This window comes from Hippichthys cyanospilos, chromosome 5, assembly GCF_059441005.1.
Source record: "Hippichthys cyanospilos isolate Australia breed blue-spotted pipefish chromosome 5, RoL_Hcya_1.0, whole genome shotgun sequence".
Classification (NCBI taxonomy): Eukaryota; Metazoa; Chordata; class Actinopteri; order Syngnathiformes; family Syngnathidae; genus Hippichthys; species Hippichthys cyanospilos.
Window position 1 is genome coordinate 13,913,003 of NC_142373.1, and position 26,366 is coordinate 13,939,368.

Here is a 26,366-nt window from a genome sequence, read left to right on the forward strand (position 1 = left end):
CATGTTGTTAATTATGAAAAAAAAGTCTGTACAAAGGCAAGGCTATGAAAACAAAACCACCTTTTAGCGATGTGATATTTTTTTCTAGATTTTACATGACTGGAGTTTAAAATTATGTTTTTTTTGTTGAAATTGAACTTTCATTTGATCCACTGTGAGCTTACCTTGAGCCTTGAAGGATCGACGCAGGTATAGCTACAATGCTCGCACCTGTACGGCTTCTCCCCTGTATGTATGCGGATATGCAAAGTGATCTTCTGCTTGTTGCCTGTCGAGTAATTGCAATCCACGCACTTGTACATGCGCTTGCCGCCATGTGAGCGCAAGTGCTGTTCTAACACCAGCGTGTGGCGACAAGAAAACGCACAGCTTCCACACCGAAGTGGTTTATCTGAGAGCGGCCCGTCCTCATGCTCATCTAGAAGGTGCTGCGCAAGGAGCTGCCTGGTTTTGCCAGCAAAGGAGCAGATCTGGCAGTGGTGGGCAAAATGCATTCTAAGATCAGCTTCAAAGTTTTCTTCTGCTTCGAAAGACTCCTTGTGTTTGCTTCGTTGATGGCTCCTCAGTGTGGCCTTGCTGCTACAAGCATAGGTGCACCGCTCACAGGAGAAACGCGCCTGCTGCCGGTGGGCTCGTACGCGGTGGTTTCTCAGAGCCGCTTCCGAAGTAAAGCGAGCCTTGCAATCGGTGCAGTTGTGATGAGAGTCCCCCATGTGGCACCTGTGAGTGTGCCGCCTCACGTCGTCAGCAGTATAGCCGCTGTAGTCGCAAAATGAACAAGGCAGAGAAGGTCGTCTGTCGTGGACGCGCACCTTGTGCTGTCGCAGCTTGGTCGCCGCTCCGAAGGTTTTGTCGCAGATGTCGCAGGCATGGCGTCCGGTTCCCGTGTGAAGGGACTGGTGCTCTTCCAAACGGTAGCGCCTGGTGGTGGTGAAGGAACAGTAACGGCACGTGTGAGGGGATGAAGCGCCAGTTTGCTTTTTTGCCTTGTTTCCTTCTTGCTCAAGGGAAGACTTTAAGTGGAGATACTTTGGCTTGACAGCGCATTTGGAACCCCGGACTACTTTTGGTTCTTTCTGGATGGCTAAAGCATTTCCCAATCCACCTTCAGGCTTACTAGAAGAACTTTTCCTAGGACCCTCATCAATAGGTTTTTCTTTGACAGACATACTGACAATTTGATTGCATTTTTTCCCTTTTTCGCAACGGGAAATGTGTCGATTAAAAGTTGCAAGCTTGACTGATGAAAAACTGCAAAAGTTGCATATGAATTTCCTGGGATGCGTTACATTTCTGTGCAACAAAGTGTCTTCATTTTGAGTTGAATTATGCTGTGACTCAATGGATGTCGAGGTACTCTGAACAGACCCATCAAGGTCATCTACTTCTAGTATCCTGTTTTGGTGGACATCTTTTGCAGAAGTGTCTGAACTTGCAGTTGAGGCATCCTCTATTTGTCTGGCTATTTTTGCAATAAATGTTTGTGGGCACTTCTTGGCAAGGTGGCCATCAAGGCCTCGTCCCTGTTTGAACTGGGCACCACAGGTCTGGCACTTGTGATATTTGGGCCTACCAAGACAAAAAGACCGACGGTGGCGCTCAAGAGTCTTCTCCTTCTTGGTGACATAAGAGCACTGGTCACAGCGATAAATGTCTTGAGCTGGCACTGCTAGCATCCAGACTCTGCCGTCTAAAACCAGAGCTTCATTTTGCTTTCTTGAACGATTTAAAGGGCAATCCTTTTCGAGGATTGGCTTTTTCTCGGATGGAGATTCTGTAGTTTCATTATCAGACTCACAGGGACTTGTCCCGCCATCACAATGAATGGCCGTCTTATCTTCTGCTGAGATTGGTGACAAACAGAGAGCACCTCCTTCTTCAGTCGACTTGGAGTTAGTGGATGAAACGTGAGAAGTCGGTCCCTCGTTTGGTAAAATAAATGTTTCACATTCAGGAGTCAATGTTGTCAAAATAAGCGTGCAGTATTCTGGACTGGGAGCAGCAGGAGGACTATGTGATATTCCTTCACTGGTCCCCTCTTTACTCACGACATCAGCCACTAGTAATTGAACATCTTTTGAACAAATATCAGCAGCTTTGATGGTCTTATGATCAACTGGAGCCTTGAGATTAGGCTGTTCTGTTAGAATTGTTTTTTCAGTAGACGACGCAGATTTTTCATTAGCAATCAGCGAGTCGTCTAAGATGCTGTTTGAGTACCTCACCCTCTCTTTTGCTGCATAATTCTCCAGCCAGGCTTTGTCGCCGGGTACGTAACCGTGAACTTTTCTCTTGTGCTGGAAAAGGCTGATGCTACTGAATGAGGAATAGGGGCAGAGAGCACAGCAGTATTGTTTCAATCTGGTGTGTTTACAGTTCTCATGATTTTGAAGGGCCTGTCTGAAACCTGTTGTGTATGCGCAGTATTTGCACTGGTGCACCGACGCTTGCTTTCCTTCTGCTGAATGTTTGACTGACATGTGATTGCGCAGCTCACATTTGCGTTTGCAGGCATAGGCACAGATCTCGCAAATTAGCGATTTTGCCTGATGTCGTAATTTGTGACTGTTGAGCTGGTCCAAGCGGTGACAACGATATGGGCACTGATCACACTCATACCTGGAAGAAGAAAGACACATAAAGCCTGTAGACATTTTCTGTGAACATTGCAATTCTGGTATTCGTTGTTCTTATGATGAGGCAAATAGGAGAGATTATTACCTCCGGGGAATTAGGTTTCAGCCGTGAGTTTGTATTTTGTTCATTTTTGTGCAATTTTCCACCTTCGTTTTTGGTATGTCACCCCAGACTTTATACAGTATATATACTTCCCGCCAAAAGTATGTGAGGAGTTAGGCCAATTCCTTTATTTTTGCTGTAACTGAAAACAAACAAGGATGAAAAATGAACAAAGGGTAACAGTTCAAACTTTATTTTCGGGTATATACATCTGGACTGGATACACAACTAGGATTCATAGAAATAAATACATTACAGTGAAAACTACTGAATGCTTGGTTGTAAGTGCTTTACTTGCAATAAATAATTGAAAGCAGTGATTGACATCACCAAAGTGTTCTTTTGGTATAAATTCCCAGACTATTAGCACAGGAGGTTTCCTCCTTTAAATCTCCTCTCGAGCAGTTGAAATGCAACCTCGAAAGGGGTTTGACTGAGGATTTATTTGAATCTTTTCTTGAATGGAATTAATATTCGGCTTATCATCTTTCTGCGCAAGGAAGGTTTGGTTTCATGGTTACATATTTTAATGTAAATAGGCAGACAAAATGCATATATTTTTGCGTTTTGGGTTGAAACAAGTTACTTATAATATGCATCTAATCCAGACGATGGGTTGTGTACACGCACTCACACACACACACGCACACGTAAAGAATATCAATTATACATTCACAATATGTACTATAACTAATTTTAAAGTCAGTGTACTTACCACTAAAGAAATTAAACTTGAGTGAAGAGTGTAATATTGAAGAATCGGCCGTGCAGCACAATGATGATTTTTGGTGTACTGCACAGAAAAGCAGAGCATTTACAGCTCTTCATTAGACGCCTCTTCATCAGGCGCTTCTGGAGGGAGCAGTGCAAGAAGTTCCTTATATTGAGGTACTTCCTCTGAAGATGCAGACGTTGGCTTGTCTTGAGTGACAGGGGGTTTCTGCTGCTGTTTCTTCATGGTGATGAGCAGGTTCCTATATGTTTGCATTGCATCATCAATAGCATTTTTGAATTGTAATGCCCGAACCATGTAAGGATCCCATGTGTCTGCCATCCTTTGGAGTTCCTTTGCTGTTTTGACCATCAGTGACAGCCTTTCAAGCGACAAGCCTTCATCGTCGTCTTCCTCCTGTGAAGGCTCAGCTTCTTGTTCAGCCTCCTCAATGGTTGGTTTTGTGAAATCTGCCAAATCATCGTCAGCCATTGGATCGGAGTGGGTCTCGATAAGGTCATTCAAGTCATCCGGCATCATGTTGTAGAAACCTTCCCCCCCTAAATGCTCTGCCAGCTTGACTGCTTTATCCACAGCCAAACGTTGAATTTCTTCAGTCGAGAAGCCCTTGCCCGCACGGACGCATTCTGGCCACAGCTTTTTCCAACACGTGTTCACGGTTTCAGGTTTTAGATCATGTAGACACATTTTAATGACCTGGAGAGAACTCGCAATGTTGAACTTCTTCCACAGCTCTCCAACAGAAATTTTCTCGTTTGTATCCCCGGCGTCGACGATGTGCTGCATGATGTTCCTAGTGTAAAGAGCCTTGAAAGTCCGAATGAGGCCCTGATCCATCGGCTGAATATTAGCTGGCACAATCTTAATTTGCACTCCCTTGTGGGACAAATCCAGTGGGTGGCTGCTAGCATTATCCATCGTCAGGCAAATATTTAAGTCCAATCCCTTTTCTGATAGGTACGACATAGCCTGAGGGAGGAAACAGTCATAGAACCACTCGGCTACAAGTTGTTTCGTTACAGTCACCTTTGAATTATGCATCCAGAAAACCGGAAGGTGGTTTTTGTCCTGGCTCTTCAGAGATCGTGGGTTTGCAGATTTGTAGATTAATGCTGGTTTCATCAGAAAACCAGCTGCATTGCCACACATAATCAGCACCACGCGATCGTTCTGCCCTTTGAATCCAGGGGCTCGGGCTTCCTCTTTCATAAACATCCTTGTTGGCATTTTCTTCCAGAACAAGCCTGTTTCGTCCATGTTAAAGACTTGTTCAGGCTTGTATCCTTTCTCTTTGATGAGTGCCTTGAAGATGTCTGGGTACTTTTTGGCCGCTTCCATATCTGCTGATGCAGATTCCCAGTGCGGTGACACACTCTTCAGCTGGTATCTCTTCCTGAAGCGATCAAACCAGCCCTTGCTTGCAAGAAATTCAATAGGTTCCTTCGATGCGGTCGATGACCCCGGTTGGTTTTGTTTGTCTGTGTCTTCTATGTCGCGTAGGGGGGGTACGTCTGCAAATTCCTGGTAAAGCTGTCTTGCCTTCTCCATCATGCCGTTGGTATTCAAAGGAATGTTTTTCTCCCTGCATTCGGTTATCCACCGAACCAAAGCAGACTCCATCCTGACTATGAACTTATTTCGTGTATTTGCCACCCTCTTCAAGGTTTGCGAGCCATTAATGGCCATTGTACTTCGGATGTTTGCTTCCTCCTTTTTGATGGAGCGAATCGTTGACTCATTCAATCCATAACAGCGTGCAACTGCGGAAAATGTCTTCCCCTCACGGAGCATATTGAGGATCTTGACTTTCTCATAGAGGGGCATGACTTTCCTCTTGCGTTTGAGCTTCGGGCCATAAAACACCAAAGGTGTGGAAAGTTTGGGCGACACCATAGGGCTTGAAAATAAAGCGTAAAAAACACTTCAACAATGCAACCATGACATAGTTTGATGCAAAAATAAAGGAATTGATTTCACTGTCGCAATATTTTTGGGAGGTGACCCTGTTTCATGTGTACAGGTGGTCCTCAGTTAAGAACGATGCTAGATTGCAACGTTCTGAGCAAAGAACAAGATTGCACAGCAGCGTAGGTAGGTAACGAAAAACAACACTTGGTTAGTACCAGTCTGTGTGGCTATTATAAAGGGAAGGGAGGATATTTTATCTATACAAGCTGAATTGAGGACATCTACTTGTGCATTCAATTGTCCCATTCAGTAAAGAGCTGAAAGTGCATTGGTGACTGTGATTCTCTTTGCCCCACATGCAAAAGGGTATTACTTAAGCCCAAATGCTAAATTGTTCCACTTCTCAAATGGTGACTTATCTGAAACTTGCTCGTACCTCAAGTTTTGTCCCGCATCATAAAGCAAAATTTGCAAAAACATAAAGTACCACTGGATTAATTAGAAATATATATAAAAAAAGAAAGACAACACAACAGCGACATGCTACCTGAGATCTCCAGCGTGCTTCCTCATGTGGATATTAAGATAATGCTTCCACTTGGTGATGTACCCACATTCCTCACATATGAATTTCCTGTCCTCAGAGTGTGTGAGCATATGCTTGGAGAGGTACGACTCGTCTCTGCATCGAAACTCACATAACTGACACTTGTGGGGCTTCTCACCTTGAAAGACAGAAAATGAGGACATGCATTTCAAACAGATTACACTACAAAGCACAAGGGTTATTTCCTTTTGTCAGCAGACAAAATGCATATGTGACAGGTGCTACAGATTTTGACACTGACTTGTCTGATCTAAAGACTTGCATGGTGATGGCTCTTCTAAGAATCCATAAGTTCTCGAATGCTTCTCAGTTCTCAAAACGTAAGAAAATACTGTATGAACCTGAATTTTTAAAACGCACACCACCACAAATTCGGCTTTTTGCAGTTTGCTGTTGCTTTTGTGGTTACCCCATAGGGTTTTAGTCTGGAAATTGACCTGGCCTGTCTCAAACTTTCCGCCACTGATATGATCCTCATACACTCTCGACTGGTCATCAGCCAAAGGCAGGGTACATTTAAACAAACAACAATTTAAACGAGTCTTCAATGAACCCTATGTCAGCTTTGTGGAATATAGGACAAAGGTCAGAGTATACAGAGAAACCTTATGCAAGTGAAGGGAGGAAAAACAAAACTCCACACCAGAGGATTTGAGCTGAAACATGAACCCTCAATTGTGACATGTTAATCACTAATCTGCTATTATGTAAAATGGCCAAAAACCCCAGGACACCCCCCCCCCCCCCAAAAAAATAGCAATTCTACCCTCACCACTATGTGTCAGAATGTGTCGATTCAAGGCTTTCTTGTGGGATGTCACGTAGCTGCACTGCAAGCACCGGTGGATCTTCTCGTTGGCATGCATTTGTCCAATGTGTCGTTTCATTTCCACCGGATTGAATGTAAAGAAGTCGCAAAAGTTGCAGCACAGCTTTTCGCTGCCCGCGTGGCCCTGCCGCAGATGCCGCAAGAAGGCGGCCTTGTTGGAACACGAGAAATCACACTGTGAGCAGTGGTAAGCCAGGTGAGTCTTGAAGTGGGCCTCCATGTGCTTCTCACTTGGAAAGACGGCAACACAGGCAGAATGGCGACACGCAACGGCAGTGATCCCGTGGTCCTCTGCCGAGTGTCGCATGTGAGCCCTCCGCAAATGACTCCGGAAAGGACAGCCGTTGTGAAAGCACGGCACCACTGTTTTGGCTGCTTGCACGTGGTTAGTCTTTATGTGAGCCTTCAGCGTCCCACTCTGGCCAAAGCTTTGACCGCAAGTGGGACACGAATAGCGATGGTGCGTCGGGTCCTCTTCCATTTCATCCGCGTGGACAGTGACAAGGTGGCGGCGGATGGCGTTGGGCTCCACGGCGGAGTAGTCGCACAAGTGACAATGGTGGGCTTTTTCGCCCGCCTCGCGAAGCTGGTGCACGCGCAATTTGCTTCTGCTAGTGAAGAACCGCTCGCAGGTGGGACACTGCAGCCCCGGGTCAGGGAAATGCAAAAGCAGGTGCTCTTGGAGGTGGGAGCGCATCTTGAAACAGCGGTGACACTTGGGGCAAATGTGGGTGTCATATATGTGCTCTGCCTCCTCTGCAATGCACTCTAAAAAGAACACCAAATAGGAAAAAGATGGATGGATGGATGGTCAAGGACACGGATAACTGATATTTGGAGCCGAAATTCATTTTCAATAAAAAGTAAAAATATTGCCCGTCCCCAAATAAGAAGTAAAAAGTAAAAGTAAAATATGATCATAATAATCTAACTTTTATGACTTGCATGATTTTAGACAACATACTGTATATTTTTTCTGTACATTTCTAACAAACAAATTCAGGGAGCTCCCATGGTTGTCTGTCTGTCTTGAAAAATTCAATTAAAAACTAAGAATGTAAGTCAATTTAATTTTTTACAGTAAATTCTTGCACGGGCATACCTTTGGTTGGCAAATCCGTCCCCTTCACTTTGCTTTGTTTTTTCACACTGTGACCTTGTGTTTTTTCTTCATCTTCCTTTTCTACTTCGTCTTCCTCTTCATCTTCTACTACCACTTCTGCTTCATCCCTGTCTGATGTCGCTGATGATGTGCAAGCCAGGTTCGATTGTGTTTTTTGTTCAAGCCTTTCAATTAAGACTAGTGGTTGGAGATCTGCAGTCAAACAAAGACGATTAATTCAGTGTGCAGTTAACTCAGCCATTCATAGTAAACATAATTAACTAATTACACCTCTGTTTTAAATGCTGATAACATTTTGGGGGGTATGTATGTTATTGCTAGATTAAATGGTTGTATGCTTTGGACACAATTCAAAAAGTTATCTTCTAGTGTCACAAAGCCTTGGTGAGTGTGTAGACCTTTTATATAAATGATCGACTTGGACTCACTTTCGAAGCTGCGTAAACGTCTCTCTGACAGGTTACAAGTGGGCTGTCCACCATCTACAACATTCGGCTCACTCAATTCACATTTGACAGATTCCATCATCTCCAACAGTCCCTTAAAAAAAAAAACGTTGATTTCCTAACAAAATAAGTGCAAATAGTAGTCTGGATCCTAATGACCACATTCAGAATTCTAAAGGCTAGAGCGCTAACTACGAGTTCCCATACTGTCCAATCTCAACATTGCCCTAAAAAATGAATGGACAAAAAATGAAAAGGTTAGAATGACTTACTTTATGGGTCCTCCTTATTTCCGTCTCTTTCTTCTTTATGTATCGTACGGTACTTTCGTTCAGGTCATAATAGCGGGCAACCTCCGCACATCTTTTGCCTCCCTTGAGCATATCCAGTAGGTTTATCTTCTCGTGGTGCGGAAGAACCTTCTTCAGGCGGCGAACGGGCGGCATCTTCGGGCGTCACACAAACTGCAAAAGTATGGACACACGAATATGTAAGGGATTTTTTTTCCTTCCAGTTTACACTAATATGAATATTCAATTTGCGAATGGCTGAGTCGCTGGAAAGCCATTTTTGTTATTGTGGTGAGTTGCTCCAAGCAGTACGTCTTAACAATGTAAACAATATATATTTTTGCCGGACAAAAGCTGCTATGTAATAGGAACAACAACAGAATACTAAGGCCATGTTACTTACACTGAATAATAATAACTTGGGTCCACAGGATGAATTAGCTTTGCTATAGCATTAGCTTCTCGTGAATTTGGAGAATCGAAATGTTGCTATTTGTAACCATAGTACAAATGGTTAGCACATTAAATGCAAAAGGTACTCATTATGATAAAAAATGTCGCTTCCTTTTAAATACAAACGAAATGCGATAGCTGATTGGAATGGCGTTCGAGTTATAGTGCAGAAGAAGCACAAGACGGATACGCATGCGGGAGCTTGTAGAATGAACTCCGGAAGTAACGGTGGAAACGCGCGCGCAATCAAATCTGTTTACCAGCTGATACACGAAAATCAATTTGATGGTAAAATTGTTGAAATGTCAAATATAACAAATATCCAAACGGTGTTATTCCCACTATAAATGTAATAATGCGTTATAATACATTAAAAGCGGAATGAATTATGCCACAAATTTGAAACTGGTGCCAATCGGAAGATTGCATTACAAACGCAGACATTGCTGATTTTTCTTTCGAAATCTATTGCAGAATAAACGCATCGGGTTTGAGTAACATTGAACTAAACAGAATGAAGTAATCACGTCAGACGTTCAACATTTTAACTCAGAAACGACAACTGCTCAGCCGAAAAGCCTCAACGTCACATCCTGTCGTGTCTCGCCACTTCCGCAGTAGGCGCATACGAGTTAAAGGGTAAAGTTATTCCTATGTTCATCATGCATATCCAAATACTAATACCACCACCTGTCCTCATTTCTAGACAAGGAGAAGCATCCAAGTGACACTGTACTTTTCGAAGATAATGCGTCAGGGAATTTGATTGTGACAACATGCCACTGTCAGACATTCTGGACAGTCTGAAGGACAACCCCTACTTCGGAGCTGGCTTTGGACTGGTCGGGGTCGGAACCGCCTTGGCGATGGCCAGGAAAGGAGCCCAGGTGGGGATGGTGTTTTTCCGCAGGCACTACATGATCACCCTGGAGGTGCCAAGCAAGGACAAGAGCTACCACTGGCTCCTGAGTTGGATCACCAAGCACGCCACTCGAACCCAACACCTGAGCGTGGAGACGTCCTACATGGCGCACGAGAGCGGACGCGTTCAAACCCAGTTCGACTTCCATCCCAGCCCAGGCAACCACATCATCTGGTCAGCCCCAAATCAGCATCCTCTGGCTTTAAAGGGTTAACAAAAAACTTTCACCTGAACTTATATATGCGGTATAAAAGAACAAAGGCGTATTTTAAAAATCCCAGCCAGACCTTTTTTGGGTGACATTCAAATGCATCGTATATTATTTTAAGTGGTGTTACAATTATGACAGGTACTTTGGAGTAAACAGTGTTTTTTTTTTTGTTTTTTTTAGTGTTACAATTATGAGGGAGGCAGGAAAAAAATGTGTTTAGATTGAGACAGTAAAACCTCCTGTTTACTGTTGTGTTGTCCAGGTATGGCAGAAAGTGGATTAGGGTTGAGAGGACCAGAGAGAAACAGATGATTGACATGCACACGGGCACACCATGGGAGTCAGTCACATTCACAGCCTTGGGCCGAGACCGAAAAGTCTTCTTCAATATTTTACAAGAAGGTAAGCACCAGCGTTGTGCACTAGTTTCGTGACCGCTCTATGTTCAACGAGACTTTCACTTCTCAGCCAGGGAGTTGGCACTTAAACAGGAAGAAGGACGCACGGTGATGTATACAGCCATGGGCGCTGAGTGGCGGCCCTTTGGGTTTCCGCGGCGACGCAGACCCCTCAGCTCTGTGGTGCTGGAGGCCGGTGTGGCGGAAAGGATTGTAGATGACGTGAAGGAGTTTATTGGAAACCCCAAATGGTACACTGATCGAGGTAAGTGATCAATGATTCCAGGGGAGGAGCTTCATGGTGACCTTGGCCACTCTTTGGCAACACTTTTGGCCCCTGAATGATTCATTGTCAAATTAGAGAAAAAATTGTGCCCCGGTATATTTTTTTTTCTAATATATCTGTGTAAAATATTAACGATGCATAGATTGACTTTTATGAATTTTGATGAATCCACTTAATTTACTCCTTATTCTCTATTGCTATTCCTCCCAGGCATCCCATACAGGAGAGGGTATCTGTTGTATGGACCTCCAGGCTGTGGGAAAAGCAGCTTTATGTTAGTTTTCTACACATTTTTATTTATAGCTCACATTGGGTTTTTTTGTAACACAGTTGTTTGTGTTTTAGCACGGCTCTGGCCGGCGAGCTGGGCTACAGTATCTGCTTGATGAGTCTGAGCGATCGCTCGCTCTCGGATGATCGCCTCAACCACCTGTTGAGCGTGGCGCCGCAGCAGAGTATCATTCTCTTGGAGGATGTGGACGCCGCTTTCGTTAGCCGGGAGCTGCTTCCAACAGAGAGTAGGTCCCTCTCACCCCAAACTGACTCAGTACTTCTCCATGATTTCTGGTATTCATGTCGATTAAACCGTGACTCAAAAACAAATCCGTTTTTTGCATGTAACTATACCATACCTCAAATCACCCCCAATAGCTAGCCCTGGAAATTTGGAAAAAACTAGCCAAATTAATTGATAAACAGGGCTCAACACTGAAACTGATTCAAATGTGGCAGACCTCCTAGTGTTCCTGGTATAAATTTTATCATGTCAAGGAAGACCCAACAATATAACGTAACATGCCATCAATGTGTCGCCAAGGCCAACTTCAATACAAACACACCAACTAATGCATGACCATCAATGCAATAGCTTTAGTATGCCTTTGTGTTGAAGTCGAATTATAGTCAAATCTGTACATAATCAAACATGATAATAATGAGCGTTTACACTTGAAATAACATTTTATTATAAAATAAATCTAGGTAAAAGATTTTCAACAGTTTTTTTTGTTTTGGGTTTATCCACAACAACAGCCTGTGTGTTTTACGATTGAGACCGGCATGTCCAGGTCTGTGTAACAAACGGGAGTAGATTACAACTCCTGCCCTCATTGGTCGATGGTCGTGCTGGGAGCCAATGGCATGTCTTATAGAAGTGCCAATCTCCCTCTTGAAATCAAGTTTGAGTGTTCTGCAAGACACTCAATCGTAAAACAGGCTGTGCCTCTGAATAGAGCCAAGACAGAGGAGCAAAGACCTTCTCGTTGGAAATAAAATATTTTTAAAATATGACAAATCATTTTACATATTGTACATTAAATTTTGCACTTTCATTGACTTTGACTTTTAAATTTCCATTTTTTTCCCCCCAATAATAGATCCTTTAGCCTACCAGGGAATGGGAAGGCTAACTTTCAGTGGCTTGTTGAATGCTCTGGATGGCGTGGCGTCATCCGAGGCCAGAATTGTATTCATGACCACTAACTACATTGACAGGTACTCTTGGAAAAACACTTTAAAATAATTGTAAATGTTTTTACCACACAATTGTTTTGTGTACACACAGGTTAGATTCAGCATTAATACGGCCAGGCCGCGTGGATCTCAAGCAGTATATCGGCCATTGTACCAACTGGCAGCTCACTCAGATGTTTAGACGTTTCTACCCGGATCAGGCCATCTCGGAGGGTGAACGTTTTGCGACATGCGCATTGGCAGCCCGTACGGAGATCAGCGCCGCTCAGGTGCAAGGACACTTTTTGCTGCACAAAATGGACCCTGCGGGATCAATAGCAAATGTCACGCAACTAAAGGAATGACAAGACTAGAGATTTTCTTTTTTTGATGAATGCAACTAACGAAGAAGTGGAGCAACTGATCCTCAGTCTCTACATTGGCAAACGCGAGTGCTTGATCATGGAGAAAAAGCAGAACCTGCGAGGTTCTGTAATAACATTTTGTGATTTTCCTTATGCTTCCCAGTAAGTAGGGATGTCCTGATCTCAACTATGTGATCGGAAACCTAGCCTGATAATCATTTTTATTATTTTTTTCAAGTGCCACAAAGCAACAAAGTAGGTGCTCACATATTGCCAAAAGAACATATATTTGATGTTTTATACTATGCACCATCACCACATAGCAGGAAACTGTGAAGTTGTAATAGGAAGCTAACATGAACCTAGTGTCACATAACAATGATAATGTATGTCATCTAGAAATATTTTGAATATTTTAAAGTAGAAAAGAGAGACATGCAAAAGGGACTTGCAGCATGTCCCAGTTTAACATGTCGCGGGTTGGTGAGGACAGGTCTGTTTAACATAACTAATTTAATACCTTTCACGATAGTTTTTACTTAAAAAATTACATAATTAGGATGCACTTTTTTCCCCTCACATCAATTCATTGCAGACATATTGGAGTTGGTGTTAGCAAAGCCTCACAATCAGATGACTGATTTAGACTTGGGTGTAAAAAAATGGGACCAGGACATCCCTATTACCAATTGTTGTTGAAATCCCAGCCATGACTCAATTGTTAAATTTCAACTGTTCACAAATGTTTTCAATCATGCTTTTCTTACCAGTGTTTTTCAACCACAAAATGCAAAACTCAAAAGATTTTTTATAAGTCTGGCTTATGATTTCAATATGATTAAAGTCATATTTTTGTCAGCAGTATAGAAAAATGAATGAGTAGATAAACGATTTTGAAACCTGTATTTGCTCTGCGTTGACTCTTTACTGGATCCATTACTAGAAGGGTTAACTCTTGTGCAGAATGGCCCCTCCCTTTGAATACTCGGGTGTAATCGACTCCCAAGCATAAAGCTATTTTCCACCCATCATGGCTACTGTCCGACTGTTGCAGAGAAGTCTGGTTCCCGCAGCTCGGATCCTCCCCAGAGGGTCGAGGAGTACATCTTCCGACCCGGGCGCTCTGGAGAAGCCTCAGACAGTGAAGGATCTCCCGCACGTCAGCGTCTTGGAAATGTTCTTCCGGATGATGTTTCAGGGCTTTTACAGTCGGGCGCATGAACTACAGGTACAAAATGTTCAGGGCCAGATTTTCCTTAACCTTTCCTTGACCTTTCCACAATGCTAACCAGTATCGATGGAGGAAATAGTCTAATTCATAAAGAAGCCACAGATGGTACAAAAATGAGATGCCAAGAAGATTACAGAACAGAACCCCTGTTTGATGGCAAATAACATGGTACAGGACTTAGTAACGCATCGTGTTTCTTTGATATACCTCTGCCTGACGATGCCTCAAAATGTGTTTTTCCACATTTGTGTTCACTCATCAGTTATATGAAAAACAACTCTACGGGCCAATATACAGAGACGGAATGAAATCCATAGCTCTCAACACGCCGAAGCTGTTGGAGGAAGTCTTGAGAAGCGAAGACAAGTTTCCTTGCAGAGGGGACATGTCGTTCTGGAAGGATTATCGTGACATGAAAGGATTTGGCTATGGACCCTTCACTGTGTAAGCACACACGACGAAAAGCATTGCCATTGCGCTGCAATGTGATCTTTTTCCCTTTCGTGTCCAAGCAACAGCTCGTAAAACGAGCAAAGTCCTGTCATGTGATAGTGTTCTGTAAATCCAGGTACAGAAGTAGCGCCAAAAGAACAATCAACAAGGAAAAAAAAACAGTAGATGTTTGGCGAACAATTGACCATTGTCCATGTGAGCCCTGCGATTGGCTCCCAATGAGTATTTTCCCACCAGTGGCATTCTTAGTGCCCAGTGCAACTCCCCACGACCAACTTCAAAAAATTTTCATGACAATTTTTGTTTTCCGCATTTCTTAGCAATGCACTACTTTCTACAAATATTTGATTTTAGACCTACACACCTCTCTGTAAATTTGGGTCTATGAGATAAATTTGCCAGCAGATTTTACACATTTGAGTCAATATGTTGAGTCAATATCTATCACGCCGGCCTATTTAGAGCACTCGAGTGCCACTAGCTAGCGACTATTTATATTAAATGCAGCTACAAGTGAGCCAGAGCCACCGGTAAACACTGGGAACTGGTGCCCTTTGTCAATGTCAGCATAATGAAATTATTTGTTAGCGCACAGCGCATTGAATATGATTTCAGAACAAGTTGTGTTGCTTGTACTGGGTCGGAGATGCAACAGTTGCAGTAGAAAAACTAGTCTATTTGCTACACAGCAACAACTTCAACTTAAAAAACATACCAAAGCATTCATGTCCAACTGTCTATATATTTTTTGGTGAAATAATGTTTATTTTCTGTTTGCCTTTTACCCCTGTTTCACAGGATTTTGGAATTATTTTGATGATGATGATGTTATGTTTGTGTTGCAAGGGAGGGGGAAAGCTGGTACAAGATGAGGGTGGCGTTGAACAAGCGAATGATGCATCCTAAAGATTCTGCCCGGTACTGCGGAATTATCAACACTGTGGTGGCCGACTTCATGGTCAGGCTCCGCTATGTGCGCAGCTGCAGCCCCACCGGAGATTTGGTGATCAATTTGGCCAATGAGTTGTATCGATTTTCACTGGAAGGTAAGCATCCTACTCATTGATGTTAACCTGTAGAAGAAGAGGGAAGTTTCAGTACTTAGTTTACAATCTAGAGAAAAAAAACACAAAGTGAGGACATAAAAAGTCTACACACCCTTGTTCAAATAGAATTTTGTGATGTATGAGTCATTTCTAGATAAATCGTTTAAAAAATCGACGGGCAACTGAAATATTTTCGGTAAATAATTAGGGTTAGTGAAGAAAAACCAAAGTGTGGCATGATTCTAATTTATATATCAAATTTCTGACTTCTGACATTCTCTGAATTCTAACTAAAGATGTCTTTAAGTCATAATCAAGTCACTATAATGTCAGAATTTTGACTTGAGTCAGAATTTGACTTGACAGTCAGAATTTTCCCATTTGTCAGAATTCTCACTTGTCATTATCACTTTGTGATTATTCTAAGAATTAAATCAGAATTCTCCCTTAAAAATCACAGTACAAATTATTATGAGAAGTCAGAATTCTGACCTCCATCCATCCATCCATCCATCCATCCATCCATCCATCCATCCATCCATCCATTTTCTATAGCCGCTTATCCTCACAAGGATTGCAGGCTTGCTGGTGCCTATCCCGGTTGACTCAGTAGGCCCTGAACTGGTTGCCAGCCAATTGCAGGGCACACCGAGATGAACAACCATTCACACACTCAGTCACACCTAAGCACAATTTAGCGTGTTCAATGCACTTGCCATACATGTTTTTGGAGTGTGGAAGGAAGCCGGAGAGATCCCACGCAGGCTCGGGGAGAACATGCAAACTCCACACAGGAAGGCCGGAGCCAGGTGGATTTGAACTCGGGTCCCTGAACTTTAAAGTCAACATTTAAAGTGAGAATTCTGAGAATAAATTCAAGATTCTCTTCTTAGTCAGAATTCAGAATTGATTTCTCAGAAATCTAACTTTAAAGACCAAATTTGTTGCTTCAATCAAGGTTGCGAAAGCTCTGACTCAATCCATCTAGGTATCGCCACGATATTGTTTGAGACCAGATTGGGCGCCCTGGAAAGGGACATCCCAGCGGGTACGCAGCACTTCATCGACTCTATAGCCAAGATGTTTTCCAACAGCCTGGCCGTGGCGGCGTTGCCCAGGTGGAGCCGCGGTCTGCTGCCCTTCTGGAGACGTTACATCGAAGGATGGGATGGCATCTTCAGCTTTGGTGAGTCGGGAAGCATGTCATTTCACTGCACCAAGTCCACATAATTTCGACATCTCTGCCTATTTTAGCCAAACCATTGATCGACCAGAAGCTGGAGGACATTCGGCGGCGCATTGAGTGCAAGCAGAATGTGGAGGGAGAGTATCTGACCTACCTGTTATCAAACACACAGATGGACACTAAAGATGTGTATGGTAGCATAGCTGAGCTCCTCTTAGCAGGAGTGGATACGGTAAGTTTAAGTTTCCAAATGAAAAAAAAAAAAAAATCTGTTGTACCTGTTCTACCTGCAAGTACCTTTCTATTTAATTCCTTGTTAAGCAACAACAGCACAATCCTAAAGCAAAGATGACCCAAAAATTAGTAATAAATATGAAGTGCAAATTATTACAAATAAAATAAAAAGTAGCTTCATCCAAACATTTACTGTAAATAATTGTTGTAAACCTTTTTACAATGATAGACACTCATGTAAAATATTTTTTCAACAAACTAACCCTTAACTAGCACAAAGCGTTTTGGGGTGAAAAAAAGTGACTTACCATCTCTGTCTGATTTTTGAAACTTTGGAGGAAATATAATAAAAAGGCATAGAACATTTTGCAAACGAGGCACTGTAACACAGTTTAGAAATAAGTTGTTTCATTTTCCAATTAATTTGCTCTTAATTTGCAAAGAACATGTATTGTTCTTCCCTCCGCTACAGTTCCAATCCAGTACAAATAAAAGAGCTCGTCCTGAAAGTACAGTACTGTACTTGTCATATTAATGCTACTTTTTTTTTTTTTGGGGTGGTCCAGACCTCCAACACTCTGACATGGACTTTGCACCTGCTGTCCCAGTACCCAAAAATCCAGGAGACGCTCCATAAGGAAGTGTCTGAGTTGAAAACAACAAATGGGACCCTGTCGGCGGGGGACTTGTGCCACCTGCCATATTTAAGAGCTGTCATCAAAGAAACGCTGAGGTTTGGCATTTTATTTATGCATTTTATTCTTGCTTCTTTTTCATCCTTAAACAGTGCTGTGGTTTTCATGTAGGTTACACCATGGCGGAGAACTCACTGATTTTTGCTGGTGGTTATGTCCCACTTGGTCATTGCTCACAATTTTATTTATTGATTTATTTTACAGGATGTATCCAGTCGTTCCTTTCAATGCAAGGGTTATGAGTGAAAAGAGCACTGATATTGGTGGATATCACTTTCCCAAAAATGTACGTCTCACACTTCTTCTTGTCTACTTTTAGAAGAGCAATTGCTATACCAAAGGATTGGCTAATTATTGGCTGAGCCAATTTTTGGCACCGATATTCAGCATATTACCGAACATCAGTATCGGCCTTTTTAAAAAATCTGAAAGCCGACAATATTGGTAATTAAAATCTGTTTATTCAGGTAACTATGTGTTTAAAATTCCAGTTCATTTAGGGTTAGAAATGAAAGGTTGCTCAATAAACAATGTTTAATTTGCAGTAGCTTTTTTATTATTGTAATTTGTAACTGTTAATGTTGTAGTTGTTAAATGCAGATGTTGAAAAAACAATGCTAAGAAATATTTTCAAAAACGTAGAGTTGGAATTCTTTTTTAACCCGATGGCTGTTTTACTGAAAATGATTTTTGGCAACAAATACGCATCAGATAGAGGCCTCCTAGAGACCTAGACTATACGTATCGCATTGCCCCAGAAAACAAAAAAAACAAAAAACAACATATCGGTCTTTCTTTATTATACATAATTGATTGCAAATTTGACCCCAGTTTGACAACCCCACCGTATTAGCTACCCGTTTTAGTCAGTCCCTCGATTTCCTGCATGGCTGCCCAAGCTTATGTTATTAATTTTTTCCCCCTCCAGACTGCCTTCACGTTTTGCCACTACGCTATCAGTCACGACGAGGAAACCTTCCCGGAGCCGTTCACCTTTAAGCCAGAGCGGTGGCTCCGCGATGGGCGAGAGAGGCCAAACGCTTTTGGCTCCATTCCGTTTGGCTTTGGCGTGAGAAGCTGTGTCGGGCGCAGGATTGCTGAGCTGGAGATGTATCTGGTTCTATTTCAAGTAAGTCACTTTTCTCACCGCAAACCCCCGCTATTAAGATGAACATAAACACTGCTTCTCAAGACAATGATTCCGTTTTGCTTTTTTAAAAATGGGGTAAAATACTGTGCTTTGTTTCTTTCAGATAGTAAGAACCTTTGAGATCAAACCAGACCCCAGCGTCGGCGAGGTGAAATGTCTCAACCGCACAGTTCTCATTCCAGATCGACCGATTAGTCTCCATTTTTTGGAGAGATGATACGAGAAGCCAGCCTAGGAATTGGCTTGCTTGAAAAGACAACAAAGCCCGCTTCTACAAGGAAAGGGGCCGAGTACCGCCAAGAAGAGCTAAAGTGCGACATCTCAAGACAGGTGTTTGGCATCGTCATGCAGCATCATAGTTTCAGAAGTGAAACGTTTTTCATTGAATAATAGTACAGTACGTCCGTAGAGTACGGTGTACAAATCCACCAACAGTTAATTTGCAAGTACAAACTCTTAATCAGTACTGTTAATATACTACACACTTCCTTCACAACTACTTTGAAGGCTTCTTTTAGACATTACCAAAAGATCAAATAAATACATTAAAAAACATGTAAGCGATGGAAGGAGGAAAACTCATGGTATGGCCACCAACATACACTGATACAAACCCCATTGAGGATCTGTGTAGAGGCCCTAAAAGGAAGCTCTGTGGCAAATGTCAAAGTGAGTTTGACGTCCTCAAAATAAATGGATACATTATGTGTGCACTTGCCAAACCCCAGCAAAGACTTTGTACATGATAGTAATTACAAAGATTTTTCCTTCTTCTTCTTTTTTCAATAAAGGACACCTTTTAAAACAGCAACATTTTGTGTTGTCATTTTCGGATGAAAATACTGTAATCAATTTCATTTTCTAAAAAGGCTGGAGGAGAAAAGGTGGAAATATGAAGCGCTGCCGCTAGATGGCAGGAAAGAACTTTTAACCCAACTTGAACCGTCTGTCATGCATGGAAATTTGATTTTTTCAGTCAAGACAGCTTGCCTATTAGGGTGTTTTTATGCATTGGTTGTTTCTACACGTGTGTCAGATTTTTTTTGTCGCCATGAAGTGTTTTAAATCGTTAGTAGAGGGAATATCCCGAAAGTTGACGTTCAGCAACATAGCAACCAGTCTGCTCCGAGATGAAGGCTTTTCCAACTTTTTGGCATTCTCCACAACCCTCCCCAAGTGTGAATCACATTAAACTAACTTGTATTTCATTTCTGTTCCGTCTGTTTTTATTCATTTGAAAATTGGCGAATGTGAATTTGGCTACGAGATCTCCGGTATGGCGTCATGTTAGATATTGCCGTGATTAAGTTGAACGCAACACGTGTTCAATGCCTCTCATATTTTTTATTCGGCTTTTGAAGCGTGTCTTTCTGACATTGTATCTTTTATGAACGTCACCTCGTATTTTTGTGTGTTTTGCGTATTTTGCATTCTGAAAATATGTCCAGTGTAGTTGTTTACTTTAACGTGTGTGCAAACGGAGGGACGTCACAAATGTGGCTTTTTGCTACCTGTGCTGCATTCACGTGCTCCTCGAATAGTTGAAAAAGGTAATAACCCGGAATAACCAAATAGCAAAACACTTTAGTTCGGCCTAAGAACTTAGAAGTTATTGTTTAATTCAACATGAATGTGCATTCTTCAGATCGTTACGTCTTTGCCCGGTGTTTTGATTTAAGTGGCTACCATGGTAACTTGTTTGTTATCCCGGGAAGACAAATCCATCTTTCTCTTCGAACGATGCGTCTGACCATGTCCACTTTTTGGACGTTTGTTCGCGGCTAAATAAAGACGCGAACGGGTTAAAGGTTTGTCTTCAAATATTTGTTATTCAACCTGGATGCTTTCCGTGAGCGTGTTTTGTTCAGGCGAGTGAGCATTTGAGCGACGTTTTGATTTTTTCTGGCTACCATAGTAACTGGCTTGTGTCGTTTTCTTTACCGGTTAAAAAAAAATAGTACTTATTCTTAAACAGATTCGTCTAACACAAGTGTTAGTGTTTCTCTGGGCCAGGGCAGAAAAACATCAAATTAAAAAAAGAAAGAAAAATGACTCATTGTGTTTACTGAAATAATGTTCGGTGTAGTAGAGCAGTAGGTCCCAACCTGTTCTCGGTGATGTACCCCCCTGTGAAATATCTTTTCCACAAAGTACCCCGTACCATTTTTGGGTTAAAAAATAAAAAGTTCCACCTTGTTTTTGTTATATAGTAATAAAATAATTACAATGTGAAACATGTGGACCCTCAAAACCTCAATAGAAAGCCTCAATAAGTTGCACTTGAAAGTTCATCCCAAGAGTGTCAAGTAAAAATCTTTTAATAACAAGAACCTCACAACTAAAATGATGATAAAGTTTAAAACGATTATAGATCTAAAGTTGAGTATTGCATATCTCTCCGCTATTGCATGTCAGCAATCATCTTCAAACGTGTATTGTATTCGGAAACAAAACTGAATTAACTTTACAGGTTCTGTAATCAATGAAGATTATTGAGGTGTTGCAGAAGGAGTCATGCAACACCAAGTTCACACTAATGATCAAGTATGTCACTTTAATCTCACTAATCCCTAAAAATCTTTTTTACTAGAATCCTGATATGAGTCCCTATACTTTTAATGTTGTTATCGTTTCCCAAAGGTCAACCAAAAAGACCCGTGGATGGAATCGAGACCTTCATTTTCACCATGGCCGGGCCTCAAGTCGGACTTTACGGCCACAGATGGAGAAAGTTGGTTTAACGTTTGGATGTTAACGTGAGATTGGGTTTAGGTGTGAATGCGATTGATTTTGTTTGGTTTTTGCTTCTAGTGTCTGTTGACACCACGGGCGGAGAGGCGGAAAAATGTCTGAATCTCATGGAAAAGCCTTCAAAAAAGGACCGCATGCTCCCGATTAAAAAACGCCGGAGTCTACGAAAAAGTCTAGTGAAATACATATGGTAAGTTTTCACTTACCATATTCGTATGGCTCACTGGCACATGAACATTAGGGTATGGATGGGTATTGGATGACTCCTGTGTAACTTGAAAACACTTGTTTGTGTTCCTTGATCAACCTTTTTTTTTAAACCAATAATTTGGTAATTTTTAGCCCAACTGCTTTCAGAGTATGGAATTAGAATGCAGTATATGAACATCTCAACAGTTTGGAGATATGAGCCTGATTACATATGATGTTTTTGCAGAAGGGAAGTGTACTTTTACCAAAATCAAGAATTCTTGCTTTTTAGCCAGCAGTCACAAGAGCTGGAAGAGGATGACGACTCTTCAAAGAGCGATTTTGAAAAGGTGATACATGCACATATTGACAGCTATCCATTACATTATTAGATTTTTACAACTGGAAAAAGGCTGATTCCGATTTTAGGCATTTTTCTTTACTTTTATTTGCCTTTTTTTTATTGTGAAAAAAGCTGTATAAATACAGCCAAATAGCCATAGCTTTTACACTGCAGTATACAGCCACAGCCATACAGTGTTATAGCTCAAAAGTAATGTAAATAATCAATAATAACAACCACGGGATCTTATTTTGAATATTGTGTCGCAGAAATATTACCATTACATTCAAAATGGCATCAACCTGGAGAATCTGACTCCCCTGCAAGACTCTTGGGTGAAGAACATCACGGGGAAGGTCCCTGGTCACCTGAAGACCATGAACGAAACGCTCAACGTGCTGCTTGATGAAGTCAGGGAGGACTACTTGCTCAGCATCAAGATTGCAATCTGTAATTATTTCTTTCTCCTACGGTCAACAAAATGGCCCAGCCTGGGCCCCTTTCTATCATCGTCAGTCATTTATTTTTCAAGCCCAACCAAACTCATCAGTCCAACGGTCCGTCGTTTTACCCTACACTTCAGTCATCAATTTGTTGTTGAATGGCAAAACGGCGTCCGTCAGTGATGGACCGACGAGAATTCAATCGGTCCCCGAAGGACTGCTCACCCCTGCAGTTGAATGATGAATACGATGAAGCCACTTTCCGTCAATGCTTAGTTAGTTTTTTTAAGATTCTAATCATTTGTCGGTTGTCAAAAAAACAGGCGCCCTCGGTCCAGACAGAGTGCCCTCCTCTGGTCCAGGGACCCAAAATGTTTGAGGGCCCCTGGTCCCTGATCTGTCCTAAGGTGCTTGTGATATTATTCCTTATCTTATTGCAGTGAAATACACATTTAGCGATCCAGTGGAAACGGACGAGGACACGTTGAAAGATCTTCCTCTTCACAGACTCGAGTACATTCATCTTTCCTTCCATTTTGAAATAGTGAAGGACTGAAAAGATTGAATTGAATCCACTCTATGTTCATGTCAGGTTGATTTGGGTTCCCAAGACATGGAAGGACACCTTCATGTTTGCACGCAAGAAGATGATCAACTGGCTGCACTCTTTCAACCCCACCATGCAGCAGGTGCTCTACCTATGGCACACTACTTATAGGTTCGTATTTTCTGAAAACGGCGTTCATCACCTGAGTTCCAAATCAAACTACCATAAAATGGAGTCTTCCCACAGAGACGTACGCATGTTTGATACGATCGAATTCCGGAAAAGAAACGAGTCCATAGAGTTGTCGACATTTCAGCAAAATGCCAACGCTCAGATTGGCAACGTTCGAGGAACCCTTCTCAACAAGTGAGCACTTTGCTTCAAAATGCCATGTGAATGCCGAAGGGCTGACACGAAACTAAAATGCCATCACATCTGGAACCTCAGTTCACAAATTTCTTCAGAGTTTTGAAAGGAGTTTCCATTTTTTTTACTTCCGCCATTCCAACCTCAAATCTCTCGATCTGTATTCTGTCTTTTTAATGATAACTACAATCCGAGAAAAACAAAAAATAAAATTGATCTGGTGCTGCTATAAATGAACGTGATTTTTATTCTTTTTAATGAGGAACGTTGCTTTGGATTGTGAATTTTACACAGTTTTAGGGCGTAAGAAGTGTGAACTGACGTTCAACTATTAATTTCTTATTACACTCCCAAATTTTGAGATTAGTCTGATTTCAAACTATTCACAACGTTCGTTTCATTTAGAATATTTGAGGCGCTTATCACATATCCCAAAGCATAGAATGTTAATCCCGATTTCCCCTTTAAATTCAGCTTTGTCCAAATCTCTATCGTATTCAATTTATTGACATTCTTCCATCTTTTGGCCAGTCATGAACTTCAATTGAGTGTCAGCGCTTTGAGATTCACATTCTACAGAAACTGCACTTTCTTTTTTGTCGATTTAGTATAGAAGATGCATTTTTTGGCATTTGAACTTAATCCTAGCTGTGATTTGCTAACATAGAAACTGCACTTTCTTTTTTGTCGATTTAGTATAGAAGATGCATTTTTTGGCATTTGAACGTAATCCTAGCTGTGATTTGCGAATTTAGATGGCTTCCAGAGGTGCACAACATTTTCTACCATGGGGGCCGGCGTAAACTGTTGCCCCCGCAAACCCAGATGGACAAGCTGCAGTCTTTTTTTAACTGCGCCGCTACACTCATGTCCATCCAGTTGCAGAACCTGGTCTTGGACTCCATGAGCGACTACACCAGGCTCATTTGTCCTATTTCTGTAAGGACAAGGAGATATTTCATGGTGATGGCACTTGCTGCGGTTTTTGATCCACTATCTTCTCTCAGGAATCAGAGCAGATTTTTTGGCACAAGGGATTTGTGCTGTTTCTGACCCTGGACGATCGGGAGATCTTGTTGGAGCCGGACCACAAAGCCTTTGAGGACGCACTGCTTAATATCTACGAGTTCATGTTCAGGTCCGTTTCTATGCTGCCACGCGTGGAAACCAAACTCTACGCAGAATGGGTCGCGGTAGGTTTTTTTTTTTTCTTCCAAATGTCCGCCATATCGGTTTGAAGCTGACATTTTTCGAAACGGTTACTCTTTTTCTTTGCGTCTTCTCCCAGGCGAGCAGCTCCGCGGAGAGCCTCAAACCGGTGATCCTGCCAGAGATCATCAGGGCCCAGGAGGAAGAGGTCCGCCGGGTGATCCAGTCCGAGTATGTCAAGCCCAAGGAGTACATCCACGAGTACGACAAATACCTCACCTTGATCAATAAGGAGGCAGATGAAGCCATGGAGCATTTCCTGGCGCAGGATCCCTCCTTTGAGGAGCTCATGATGGAAGTCAACACCTACCAGCAGCTGATAGACCAAATCCAGTACACCTCTCGCAAGGTATGCTCACATAGGTCAATGGCCAACCTCACTAGTAAAAACACTGTATAAAACTGGGTGGACTTTGCTGCTTAACTCATTCAGCGCCAACTATTTTGAAACCCTCTTTAAACCATCCGTAAAACAGCAGTAAATAAGTAGGACAATATTTGCCAATAGAGCAGGCAAATATTGTTTGTGCTATTAATTTTAAAAATGATAATGAATAACTTAGCATTTGTTTCCTCCCAATTCTTGTCAATAAGAGTCGATTACATGCAGATTTTCACTATTCACAGGCTGGCCGATTACCACACAGAAAGAGTCAACAGTAAATATAACAATTAAATAAAAGACGTTCTTTTTTGGTTTCTAGAATACATTGAGTTACACAATCAATGAAGTTATAAGGACATTCATTGTTGTCAGATGTGTTTGTGGTACTCGTAGTTGAATGGATGTTATATTTCACACATTCATGCTTCATTATGTTAGCACTGTGTATTTTATGTTTTTTCACCAATTTAAACAAACTGACTTTAGATTGCATGTCAAGTAGTAAAATCCAATACATTTCTTGATATACGGTATATGCAATGATGCAAGGTTACGGTATGGATTTATGTGTATTAAATAATGACACCAGTGTTACTTGTGGGCAGTCCTGTAAATGGTTAAACATTAAAGTAAAACGTTTTAAATATGAAGTTATAAGTATAAGTAAGTATAAGTAATAGGCTGATTTAATTGGCTGAAAGTATCAGGGATTTATATATTTGGACTCTGTAAAGACATATAAACGCGTATTTGTATTGAATCCGTTAACACCTATTTTACACAATAATAATCGGAATTGACCTCTTTTTTTTAAATGAAATGATATTAAAAAGTACTCATTCTGTACAAGAACAGAAGCACATATTTTACAGATAGCAAGCAATTTTTTACTTAGACCAAGAAAGGCCTTGGAAACATACTGGATGACTTCTCATCACCGATTGTAATATGATAACTGATGTGCCGTTGCAGGTGGTCAATCTGGGCATGTTTGAGATCCAGGCCCACAAACTCATTCAGGGCCTGTTAAAGCGTGCCAAGGATCTGCAGCAAAAACTGGTTTCGCGGATGCTCCAGGGCCATCAAGACATCAACATGGCGTAAGTTGCTTTGCCAAAAAAGTTCCGGGAATTGGTTCTATGGAATCATATTTATTGTCATAGCAACAAAATTCATATAATAGTCACAACCCGTCTAACATTTATATAACAAAACAAAAACTATCATCGATAGAGGGTGTCAAAACGGGAAGCCTGATGGCTTGTCAATATTTGCAGCTCAATTTCTCAAGCTGAAAAAACAAAACAAAACAAGAAAGGGAGGACCAGGGGTACAGATTTGGGGAGAAAAACATCTCTAGTTCACCCGTGAGCCTA

General features: G+C 41.8%; 4 protein-coding genes across 8 annotated transcripts in view; 3 read left to right on the top strand and 1 right to left on the bottom strand.

Moving 5' to 3' along the window:
• The window catches only part of znf142 (zinc finger protein 142), a 22,377-nt gene extending 13,523 nt beyond the window's left edge, over window positions 1–8,854 (bottom strand). For all 3 annotated transcript variants that reach the window (XM_088414472.1, XM_088414470.1, XM_088414471.1), the window contains exons 1-6: window positions 8,658–8,854; window positions 8,368–8,479; window positions 7,919–8,131; window positions 6,760–7,584; window positions 5,928–6,105; window positions 165–2,619 (exon numbers count right to left, since the gene is read on the bottom strand). In XM_088414472.1, the coding sequence (XP_088270598.1) occupies window positions 165–2,619; window positions 5,928–6,105; window positions 6,760–7,584; window positions 7,919–8,131; window positions 8,368–8,479; window positions 8,658–8,831 (3,957 nt within the window). In that variant the 5' untranslated portion in view covers window positions 8,832–8,854. The remainder of the gene's footprint in view (window positions 1–164; window positions 2,620–5,927; window positions 6,106–6,759; window positions 7,585–7,918; window positions 8,132–8,367; window positions 8,480–8,657) is intronic.
• bcs1l (BCS1 ubiquinol-cytochrome c reductase complex chaperone) lies at window positions 8,779–13,667 on the top strand. Of its 2 annotated transcripts, none has more exons than XM_088414483.1 (8): window positions 8,779–8,875; window positions 9,835–10,224; window positions 10,524–10,663; window positions 10,730–10,924; window positions 11,156–11,219; window positions 11,291–11,463; window positions 12,322–12,439; window positions 12,510–13,667. In XM_088414483.1, exons 2-8 carry the CDS (start codon window positions 9,905–9,907, stop codon window positions 12,760–12,762), a joined length of 1,263 nt encoding a protein of 420 aa, XP_088270609.1. In that variant the 5' UTR covers window positions 8,779–8,875; window positions 9,835–9,904; the 3' UTR covers window positions 12,763–13,667. The 2 variants fall into 2 exon arrangements, with proteins under 2 accessions (XP_088270609.1, XP_088270608.1); XM_088414482.1 differs by lacking the exon at window positions 8,779–8,875 and adding an exon at window positions 9,731–9,767.
• Window positions 13,668–13,790: 123 nt separating this feature from the next.
• Window positions 13,791–19,568, top strand: cyp27a1.1 (cytochrome P450, family 27, subfamily A, polypeptide 1.1). 2 transcript variants are annotated; one of them, XM_088414480.1, is made up of 9 exons: window positions 13,791–13,990; window positions 14,256–14,437; window positions 15,293–15,492; window positions 16,481–16,678; window positions 16,747–16,910; window positions 17,479–17,645; window positions 17,812–17,893; window positions 18,536–18,736; window positions 18,861–19,568. In XM_088414480.1, the coding sequence occupies exons 1-9, from the start codon at window positions 13,793–13,795 to the stop codon at window positions 18,972–18,974; spliced, it is 1,506 nt and encodes a 501-aa protein (XP_088270606.1). In that variant the 5' UTR covers window positions 13,791–13,792; the 3' UTR covers window positions 18,975–19,568. The 2 variants fall into 2 exon arrangements, with proteins under 2 accessions (XP_088270606.1, XP_088270607.1); XM_088414481.1 differs by lacking the exon at window positions 13,791–13,990 and adding an exon at window positions 14,004–14,161.
• Window positions 19,569–21,418: 1,850 nt separating this feature from the next.
• Window positions 21,419–26,366, top strand: part of dnah7 (dynein, axonemal, heavy chain 7) — a 48,061-nt gene continuing 43,113 nt past the window's right edge. Inside the window, exons 1-11 of the mRNA XM_088414469.1 lie at window positions 21,419–21,488; window positions 21,569–21,698; window positions 21,990–22,047; window positions 22,310–22,490; window positions 22,924–22,996; window positions 23,076–23,201; window positions 23,277–23,396; window positions 24,152–24,335; window positions 24,404–24,583; window positions 24,685–24,954; window positions 25,963–26,090. Coding sequence (XP_088270595.1) covers window positions 21,419–21,488; window positions 21,569–21,698; window positions 21,990–22,047; window positions 22,310–22,490; window positions 22,924–22,996; window positions 23,076–23,201; window positions 23,277–23,396; window positions 24,152–24,335; window positions 24,404–24,583; window positions 24,685–24,954; window positions 25,963–26,090 — 1,520 coding nt within the window. The remainder of the gene's footprint in view (window positions 21,489–21,568; window positions 21,699–21,989; window positions 22,048–22,309; window positions 22,491–22,923; window positions 22,997–23,075; window positions 23,202–23,276; window positions 23,397–24,151; window positions 24,336–24,403; window positions 24,584–24,684; window positions 24,955–25,962; window positions 26,091–26,366) is intronic.

Coding starts and splice junctions, on each gene's coding strand:
- bcs1l (XM_088414483.1), top strand. CDS start 9,905: ATGCCACTGTCAGACATTCTGGACAGTCTGAAGGACAACCCCTACTTC. Junction 10,225..10,523: donor CCAGGCAACCACATCATCTG/GTCAGCCCCAAA, acceptor TGTGTTGTCCAG/GTATGGCAGAAAGTGGATTA. Junction 10,664..10,729: donor CTTCAATATTTTACAAGAAG/GTAAGCACCAGC, acceptor TTCACTTCTCAG/CCAGGGAGTTGGCACTTAAA.
- cyp27a1.1 (XM_088414480.1), top strand. CDS start 13,793: ATGGCTACTGTCCGACTGTTGCAGAGAAGTCTGGTTCCCGCAGCTCGG. Junction 15,493..16,480: donor GTATCGATTTTCACTGGAAG/GTAAGCATCCTA, acceptor CAATCCATCTAG/GTATCGCCACGATATTGTTT. Junction 16,679..16,746: donor GGATGGCATCTTCAGCTTTG/GTGAGTCGGGAA, acceptor TGCCTATTTTAG/CCAAACCATTGATCGACCAG.